The 10,537-nt window shown below is 36.6% G+C and overlaps 1 protein-coding gene across 3 annotated transcripts in view; it reads left to right on the top strand.

The window, feature by feature from the left end:
* The first annotated feature begins 1,906 nt into the window (after positions 1-1,906).
* Positions 1,907-10,537, top strand: part of cep162 (centrosomal protein 162) — a 46,675-nt gene continuing 38,044 nt past the window's right edge. For all 3 annotated transcript variants that reach the window (XM_076971491.1, XM_076971492.1, XM_076971490.1), the window contains exons 1-3: positions 1,907-2,531; positions 3,186-3,339; positions 10,344-10,496. In XM_076971491.1, coding sequence (XP_076827606.1) covers positions 2,466-2,531; positions 3,186-3,339; positions 10,344-10,496 — 373 coding nt within the window. In that variant the 5' untranslated portion in view covers positions 1,907-2,465. The remainder of the gene's footprint in view (positions 2,532-3,185; positions 3,340-10,343; positions 10,497-10,537) is intronic.

Here is a 10,537-nt window from a genome sequence, read left to right as displayed (position 1 = left end):
GCAGGCAATGGCACAGCTGTCCAGCTATTAGCTCCTAGCATCCCAATGTCAGGAAGACAGGAGAGGACACTGCCTTCATTAGGCCTGGTTAGTGGGTGAATGGGAAGGAGTATATTTACATATGAAATGTGGGACAGAGAAGCAATGACAGTGCAGCTTTCACTTACTAATCACTCATCCACCTATTTTTACTAACACAGGTAAGCATGGTTTTTATTCTCACACCCCCTAATGTTAGACATACACCAGTGTGGCTAAAGGTTTGTTCCAGTATGGTTTGGCTTATTCGAGGTTCTTTATCGTGTATTCACTGTCACGCATTATAGTTGATGTTATACACATTATACATTTTTTTGTAGAAAGATGGTTGTATTAATGTAAGATAAGTATTTAACTCACTCCATGTATCTCGCTTTCAGACAAAATATTTCAGCAAAATATTCACTTTGTTATATGTATATGGTGGTTTATTTGGCATTTTTGTTCTTTTCAGAAATGCTAGTGTTATAATGATCCAAAGAGTGGAGGAGTACATTAGTGAAGTTTCATATACAAAACATTACTGCCCTCAAGGGAATGCAGAATAAAGTTCAGCGTAAGTATGCACAAGCATACAGCAACTGTTCATTTATTCATTGCTCTTCTAAACCACTTAATCCAATTCAGAGTCACAGGGACCTGGAGGCTATCTTAGCAGTACAAAGCACAGGGCAGGAACCAACCCCAGACAGAGCACCCATCCACCACACATGCACAGGCCAATTTTGATACATCAGTCAACCTAACATGCACATCTTTTGGAATATGGGAGACCATGCAAACACCACACAGACAGCAGCTGGAATCCAGGGATCAAATCCACAAATCCAGGTCACTTGAGCTGTAAGTATTTCATTCCGATATGAAATACATAATGTATATAAAGCACTATATATATATATATATATATATATATATATATATATATATATATATATATATATATATATATAGTTTTGTTTTAATTATATTGGATAAATAACATATGTCTCTCCAAACATATGTTGCTGACAACAGTTGGAGTTTAAGGGTCTTTGAGATCCATCAAAGCTCATTAATTTTTCATAAGAGTGAGTTTCAACTAGACAGAGATTATGCATTCATAAAGCACAGTAGTACCATGAAAAATTGCATGTAAGATATTTTGAAGGTTATTGGATGCTATGAGTGCTGTGAGATTCTCTCTCTCTCTCTCTCTCTCTTTCCATATATATACGATGGAAAAAGGTACCACTACAATGCAGACAGGTAAAACTCAGTATCAGTATCTCTTTTCACTTATACAGTACACATTCTTCTACTTATTTGACCATTGGTGAAAGAGATGATTAGTTAGGCTGGTTGGCACCACAAGAAAGGTAATGACTGACTCTTAACTATGGCCATTTTCCTGGCAGCATTTCTGCTGAAAGCTACAGTGGCTTATTTCTGTTTTTGCTTCAACACCTAGTGTGCTCTAGAAGGTATTTCTTTTATTCTCATGTAGCCAGGGATCCCCTACAAACCTACAAAACTACAAACTTTCTACAAATTCCCCCAAAACTCGCTTTCATTTCTAAGTGGGTAGTATTGCATGAGTCTCGTAATCTCAGACCTGCCATTTAGCACTATAAACAAGTAGAATAATAAAATGTAATTAAAAAATTTGTGAAATGTTTTATTCAGTATTATTGCCAGAAAATGTTTTTAACTATTGTCATTAAAACAATCTAACAATAGTTAGCTACTAAACATAGACTAAAGGCAGAAATCCAGCAGAAAGAAAAACTTTTTTAAATTCATCAATTGCATAAGTGTACAGTGGGTGGCGTAAAGGGCGTAAATGCACCGACAAACGGGTCGAAGAAGAACCACCAATAAGGTTACAGTGATCCTGCCCCGGTTTCTGTCGCGGGAAGCTGTGACAATAAAGCAAACTTTGGACATACGTGACTAAATATTGTTGCATTTAGTACTTATTTACTACCTTATTTTGTTTACAAAGAGATTCAATGTTGAAAAGGCTTTGCTGGCCACTGCGCTTTAGCATTTTAGCAAATTAATTCGCTAGCTGGCGACTTCTCTGCGTACGGTAGTGTGTTATTAGCTAACGCTTACCGCCGCTAGCACAACAAGCCAAACCCACAATTCAGTTTATTTCTATTTGTCTATTTATATGTATTCAGCGACTAGCTAGTTGTTCTGCACAGATGCGTATGGCTTACATTACTTAGTTAAATAGTTGAATTAGCCAGCTACCTAGTCAGAAGCTCGTTTGTATTTGCCTATAAGACTAATGTACAGATATGTTTACTTGGTAATGTTTGTTGATAACCAACCCAGCTCATCTGTAGAGCTAGTTGGGCAACGAGCTAAATTGTTAGCCGACTAGCTAGGAAACCAAGTTAACTAGCTATCCAGATAAGTTACAGAAACACGAACACCCTATGAAAATGACTTTTCGACTAACGAAAGAAGAGCTGGACCAACAATTTGAACAGTTTTTGAAAGAGGTGAGAGTGTTTTTAATTAACTAGTAATCTCTAACCGAAGTGCTTGAGGTCATGGGAATGCCAAGTCTATGTAGTCCAGGGATCCCTTCAGGACTGGACTGAGCAAGTATATTTGCTACAAGCCAGCTGCAGATATAGTTGGTCTCTCCTCTTGTCACCTGCAGTTACTTCACATGTCTAGCCTAGTTTAAATGGAATAAACAGCAAACCTCAAACGCTACAAAAGAATATGAAATATAATTAAGTCATCCTGTACTTGATTTTCCTTTGGTTATATGAGTGCACTAAGCCTACGACCTGGCCTGGGAGCTATTCCAGATCTGGGATTTTTAGGTCCAGAAACAGCTCTGAGACTGTATTTGCTATGCATTTTCATATGCATAGCAGAGTTAAGGAAATAAAGTAGTTGGGAAAAGTAGAGAAGGACAAAGCAATGGGAAACAACCATTTTGTCAACTTTATCTTTGAACAGCAATAACCTTAGCAATTTCTAAGTTCAATGTGAACACACTGAGGTCAACCATTTCTGAGTTACTTTTAACTGCAATCACTGAATTTGTAATCCGGTGTTGCAGCCACTAAACCTGGATAGGTCAGGGGTCCCATATACTTTAATTTAATTGTTGCCCTTTCGTCTTTTGCTCCTCCCTCTAGTCAGTTTCTGATGACTCCTTTGAACTCGGCCAATCTACTTGCCCCAGTGTCCTCGACAACTTGGCAAATGAACGTCAACCACAAGCGAAGAAAAGCCAGGGGTCTGTGTCTTGGTGGCAGGAGGATGATGACACTGAGGAGAGTCTGGGGAGAGGTAGGTTTCAACAGCAAAACCAAACCAGCCTGAGACATGAGTGGAGAGAAATATAATGAAATATGGGTTTGTTTACAACACAGACCAAGAATAAATATTTGCATAATTAATGAGCTCATGCTCCACCCCCCCCTTCACCACCATGATTTCTTAGCATCATCTGGCTGGTAGAGCTGTAATCCAGGACTTTATGTATTAATATTTAATGCATTTACCTGTTATTCTGTTGACCTTTACCTCAGTATACACTACTCACAAAATTTTGGAGATATTTGGCTTTCAGGTGAAATTTCAGGATGAACCTTAAATGCACTCAGAAGTAGCCACTGAGCTTACACTGTCACAGACAAGTTATTGAAACATTTGATATTTTTTGTTGGGGGATATCCACCACATTTGTTGGCTTTTGTTTCAATTAAATTATGAGGAAATCACCATTACATGTTTCTATTTAAATGCCCTACTTTCATGATGTATCACTGTAATGTGAACTACTTACGTTTTCATAAATTTCCCTAACCTTTTGTGAGTAATGTATATTGTTTAAAGTGATTACTTTTGTTGGGTAAACGATATGTGTGCCTAATAAGCTACATTTTAGAATCAGTTGTAAATTCAAGTCCACCATTGCTGGAATTATAATCTGAAGTGAATTGGTTGAATGTACTGGGATCTAATGTGCTGTGTATGCCTTATTAACTTTTACTTGATTCTTTCATGATTTTATTTGAGTTTAACCAATAGTTGGGCATTGGCTAGATTCTTTAAATAGATATTTCAAATATGAATGGAATTGTGATTAATTTTTCAGAACCATATGGGATGAATTTTGTCCTTTTTCTAAAACTACTATAGAATTGCTCTGTTTGCTATGCAAGGTTAGATGGAGAACAATTTTGAAGTGTAGCTCTAACTCTACAGAAGGTAGATAAGATACATCTATATATGATTTTTGATGTGTAGATGTGGAAAAAAAAACCTATTGTAAAGTCTGGTACAAGATGGCATCAGTGAATTAAAATAACATAAATATGCATTGTACATAAATATGGTAGGCTACATTGTACATGAATATAGCCAAAAGGTTTAAGAATAAGATATAACTTTATTAACTTTATTTATTATTATCACCTTAGAGAAATTCTAAATTTGTCTCTACATTTAACTCATCCAGCATGAACACACACACACACGCGCGCATACATGGAACAGTAAACAGCCACCTGATGTGGCACCCAGGGAGCAGTTGGGGGGAGTCTTAATCTGTTTGGCCATGCTACCCAAAGAAGAGTAGGTTTAATGTTTAAACTGACACCCAAGTATAAAATGTTTATACACACTGAGGTACTGGCCTTTAGGCTATTCCTGCATGATTTCTACCTTTGTCATGCACTACAACTGGAATTTAATTTAATATGACATTGTTAAACTAATATTAAGATTATATATGAAAATGTATCTATTATCGTTAATATACGGTAATTATTACCTTTGGGTGCGTCAGTCATGCACACCTTCATTCTTTGCAAATATAATGCAGCATCATGTTCCTGTTGGGATAAGGATGATGGTAAATGGTCTAGCGCACAGTGCTAAAAGTAAAATAACAAAAAAAAAACCAGGGCTCTACAGTATCTTAGCTACTCATAAGACTATATGCTGAAAAGTGTATTATATACCACAGTATATAACAAACAGCAGTCTAGACACTGTTTTACTTGCAAATACATATCTGTGACTCAGTGCAGAATGTGTAACCTTGATATGCAATTGTTGTGCAGTGTTATATAAGCACACATGGCATTCCCCCATGTGTGGCTGCCATGGCAAAGTGAATATTATGTAATACTAGTATGTCAGGATATTTGAAAGAGAATATTTCTCTTTCTTTAAAATGCATGGTAGAATAAGTGAATGCTATAGGTCAAAATATGGGCATTTATGATGCATGTTCAAGTGTTTCCAGTGCCAATGTGGATTTTAGAACATTTATATTATATAGGAACTTTACAGTGGGAAGTCTTGAGCGGAATGGCATATGCTTATTAAATGCATGGATAACTGAAACCGTTAGACAGATCTCCAGCAACTTTATGCACATTGTACATACAATAAAAATAAATAAATTGCTACTGGCAGCTTGTTTCCGTTAAGCTGCCTTTTAAAATAAAAATGCTTTTCATTAACCATGTAGGCTAATTTCTTGGAAAAACAGCAGTGATATATGATATCATATGATATATATGAAGTTTTATGACATGGCGCATTATCCAGCTGGAAGTAGCCAACAGAAGATGGATACACTGTAGTCATAAAGGGATGGACATGGTCAGCAACAATACTCAGGTAGAGTTGATACGATGCTCAGTTTGTACTAATAGGCCCAAAGTGTGCCAGGAAAATATCCCCCACACTATTGCACCACCACCAGCAGCTTGAACCATTGATACAAGGCAGAATAGATCCATGCTTTCATGTTGTTGATGCCAAATTCTGACCCTGCCATCAGAATGTCACAGCAGAAATCGAAACTCATCAGACCAAGCAATGTTTTTCCAATCTTCTATTGTCCAATTTTGGTGAGCCTGTGCGAATTGTAGCCTCCATGTCCTGTTCTTAACAGACAGGAGTGGCACCCGGTGTGGTCTTTTGCTGCTGTAGCCCATCTGCCTCAAGGTTCGATGTGTTGTGCATTCAGAAATGCTCTTCTGCATACCTTTATTTTAACGACTGGTTATTTGAGTTACTGTTGCTGTTCTATGGCTTGAACCAGGCCATTCTCCTCTGACCTCTGGCATCAACAAAGCATTTGCGCCCACAGAACTGTGACTCACTGGATATTTTCTTTTTTAGACCATTCTGATGGTTGTGTGTGAAAATCCCAGTAGATCAGCAGTTTCTGAAATACTCAGACCAGCCCGTCTGGCACCAACAACCATTCAAAGTCACTTAAATCACCTTTCTTCCCCATTCTGATGCTCGTTTTGAACTGCAGCAGATCGTCTTGGCCTAAATGCATTGAGTTGCTGCCATTTGATTTGCCGATTCGGAATTTGCGTTAATGAGCATTGGGACAGGTGTTCCTAATAAAGTGGCGTGTGTGTGTGTGTGTGTGTGTGTGTGTGTGTGTGTGTGTGTGTGTGTGTGTGTGAGAGAGAGAGAACATTTCCACTATAGTTTTATAAAAATGTGTATTATAGTGTCTACAATGAGGCCAAGGAACATTTGCAGTTATTTACAGTGCTGCCCAGTTGTAACAGCAACTTTTTTCTGTTTTAAAGCTTCTTTGTGTGAAAAGTACTGCTAATAAATATGCGCCTATGGTTTGAGTAATTTCATGGTTAAAAAATAAAAATTTAAAATGTAGCAAACACAGCATAATATTGCAGTGATAGATATTTCAGAACCTTGTTCATCATTGGCTAAATAGTTTTTTTTCTAAAAGTATTCAGTATTGTCTGTGTCTAAAATCTTAAATGTCAACAGTTGATATAATAAGCATTGCGTGATAAAAGACCGTTCATTTTAAAGCATTAGTAAATTGACTATTATAGCTTGACTGATGATGTTTACACAAATTGCAGTTTTGAACTCCCCATCAATAGGTTACTCATTCAAAATACATACAATGAAGAACCCAAAGAGAAATGTCATACCAGGCCCATTTTAGGCGGATTATCATAATGTATTCATTCACAAGTAAGAATGCAGTTGGATTTCTTTCTGTAGTTCCAAAGACAGAGACAAGCACTCCAAGCAGTCTGGAGAGAATAATGACTTACTGGAATAATGTCAAGAAATGTCACAGTTCAAACGAGGAGTGTTTCACAATTCCATTGTTTTATACTCTTAGAGTGATTGCACATTGTCATATGCAATTATCTGGTACACTTTGACTTGACAAGGTCAGATCACTCTAAATCATGAGGAACCAAGCCTTTGATAGTGCTTAACCTTTGTGGCATCATATGGTGTGTGAGAAAGGTAAAATGTGAAATATGAATATATGCTAAGCATCAGCCTTGACTTATCTATGTAGCCTTGACTTATCTATCAATGATGTCAGTATATGTAAGATTAGTTGTCCTTGTCAGAATAGACCCAGTGCTTGGAATGCGTCCCCTGCACATTTTCAAATTCCAAAATGATGCAGTAAATGACCACACAAAAACTTTTTATATAATCCAAATAACTGACTAAGCCTACAAGGCACACATTAACTATTCGCTTTTTTATTTTATTTCATTTTATAGAGTAATAGCTTATAAAGTATAAGTTGGCATGTAAATGTCCCAATGTTGTGATCACAGTGTTTAACTACAAATAAATATTTGCTTGTCATCAATGCTGCATATTTTGTTTGTCTATGTAGCCAAATGGTATCCTCAAAAAGATATGATACAATATGAAGGAACAACCATTCCTTTCAGTAATTCAGATGCACATGGTAATAATGGAAAAATATGGTAGGGATTCAAGAAGGGGTCCATCATCTCTTTATCTGCTCTCCTCCTTTCTTCTCATTCTCGTTGAGTGCTCACTAAACAGAGGAAGGAAATGAGAAGCAACCATGTACTTACACTTCCTGCACAGGGCCATCATGTCTGACGTATGTTCTGTTTGACATCACAGAGCAAAGGATCACTCTTAAAGTTCATACAGTTTTCTTTAAAACAGTATATAGCATGAAACATGTCAACATACTATTCATGTTAATTAGTTAATTTTTTTTTCTTTTCCATAACCTGCAAGCAAAAGTTATAGCGTTAATTTCCTGTGGTGTTTTTTTCTGCACACTGTGTGAAATATGTTTACATTAATTAGCCTACTGCTGCTAATGGTCAAATACACAAATTGACCAAGTCATTAATAAAGTTTAATTAATATGAAAGACATTAATAAAGTTTCAGCATTTTTGCTCATCTGCCTATGTGATGAGACAGTAGTTTAGATGTACTTTACATATTTGGTATGACTATTGTAAAACATGTTCTATATAAGGAAATTTTTTTGTTATGTTTTTATCTTTACATTATTATATTAGGTGTGATTTTCTACTGTCATGGGTAATGTGAACATTTGCAGTGAACTGTATGCTGCGTAATTGCAAAGTAAAATCAGAATCCGTCAACCTTCTATTTTCAGTGTTCTCTTCAAGCATTCTGAGACTACCAGTTCATGTTTCAAAATAAACCACATCTAATGTGAAATACACATAAAAAATAGAACTGGTGTATAGAACCGTTTCTTGGGAAATGCAATATATATATAAAAAACTTAAAGGAAAAACCAATACAGTTGGGAACCTTACTTGTAGTTTTCACATTTTAACTAATTACAATTCTTTTTAAGAATACTCATACTCTGCCGTATGATTTCAACCTGCAGTATAACTGTCACCCAAGAAATACAACATGAGTATGTGTGTAATGAGTGTTCTCAAGTCGTGTTCAAGGATTCTAAAGGTTTTCAAAAACGTGGGAAGAGGTTTTTTCAGTACAAAGATTTTTTTTATTGTTGAGTGAGTGAGTCATTGAGACATAGTATGTGTGTTGGTGTTTTTCATATGTAATCAGTCAAGGGACATTGAGTTTCAAGATTACACTCCTATAATTCCAAGAACCAAGGTAAACATAGATCTCCAAAGCAGTTTTCGCAGATATTTAATTGCCCTCTGGTACAGCTTGACCTCATGAACTCCGCATGTCTTAACTAATAAATTCACTACTGTATGTATGTTTCATATATAAACATTATCTCTGTCCTTTGCTGTTCGATCAATTGAGGTACATTTGGCAAATATAGCTTTTATGTCAAGAATATAAACATTCATTTGGACAGTAGGTAGAGACAGAGTGCTCTTACATGCAGTTCAGTGTTCCTTTCTGTTCCTTATTAGATTACATATGTGAATTAATTAACCTTACATATGTCATTCTCCCTAGACCCAGTCATCACCGAATGTGCTTACTTTCTATCTTTTGTTACCTGTAGCTTCCGAAATATTGCCATGTACATTTAAATGGGATTTGTGAGCTGACCTTTCGAACTCCTGTTGTTACTACGAAAGCATTTTTAAGCATTAACTTGTTTCTGCTGCTTCTTGCTGTTCCATGCCCTGTCTTAACCACAGTCCGCATTAAGTCCATCCTTAAACTTCACACTAAGACCCTAGACAGTGCCAGGCAAGTGGCCAAGGGCAATCTGCCTTGGCAGGACGTCTCCTACTACACAGACAAGCAGAAGGGCCTTGAACTTATGGAAGCAAAGACAGAAAACCTGTCATAAATATAGAGAAGAAAATGAGTCATTCAAAATATAGTTATTCTTCAAGAAAAGGCGCAGATCAGCAGACAGCAATCTGTCTGGTTCAAGTGCTAAGTTGAAGTTAAGGTTGTGAACTCCCACAGAACAGACGCATTCCATGCTGACTGACTCTAGTAAGAATCTCAGAGAACTGTGCCAGTAAAATCAGAGGTGGACTGATGTCAGTTTTCTTCCTCCTGGATTAAGCTTTATTGTTTATTTGTTTTAGGTCATATTTCTATTTCTTGGCGATGCCTTTTTTTTTCTTCAGATTTTAAAAATATTTGCATTCTTTATTCACATAACCCTGATGGACAAGGCTGAGATAATGAAGCTGATTCTTTTCCGTTTTAGACACCTGCAACACAGATTTCTTTTTTCTTCCATCATTTAAAAAAATATAGATTCCACAAAGAAAACATGATATTAATGATATTATCTCAAATTGCAGCAGGAGGCATTCTTTCAAATGTGTGAAGATTTTAATGAACGACTAACTTGCTCTGTACCAGATGACCTATATTTAATTAAATGTGACACAATTATCAGTAGAGTAGCTGTGCATCAATAAAATTTAAATGACTGAACATTGCAAAGCATAATGTGTCTATTCTTGTATTCAACTTCCTTTTTAATAAGAATTTCCATGTCAGGTTCTGGTACATTTTTGGTACATTTCTGGTTTTATTTTTTGTTAGGAATTATAACATCCGGGAAAACCTTTCGCAAATCCTTAAGGAGGTCACACCCCATCCAGGAGGTTGATGAAGATCAGTTGAAGCCACCCGGCTTTGAGGATGACCCCAGAGGAGCTCATGCCATCTTCAGTAGAGACAGTCTAGAGCCTGAAGGTTGGTCTCTCAGCCTTATCCTCAACTCTCCTCTGTATTAA

The sequence above is a fragment of the Brachyhypopomus gauderio genome, chromosome 13 (genome assembly GCF_052324685.1).
Source record: "Brachyhypopomus gauderio isolate BG-103 chromosome 13, BGAUD_0.2, whole genome shotgun sequence".
NCBI classification, from domain to species: domain Eukaryota; kingdom Metazoa; phylum Chordata; class Actinopteri; order Gymnotiformes; family Hypopomidae; genus Brachyhypopomus; species Brachyhypopomus gauderio.
Note: the sequence above shows the minus strand (reverse complement) of the source record. Positions and strands in the feature narration are given on the sequence as shown.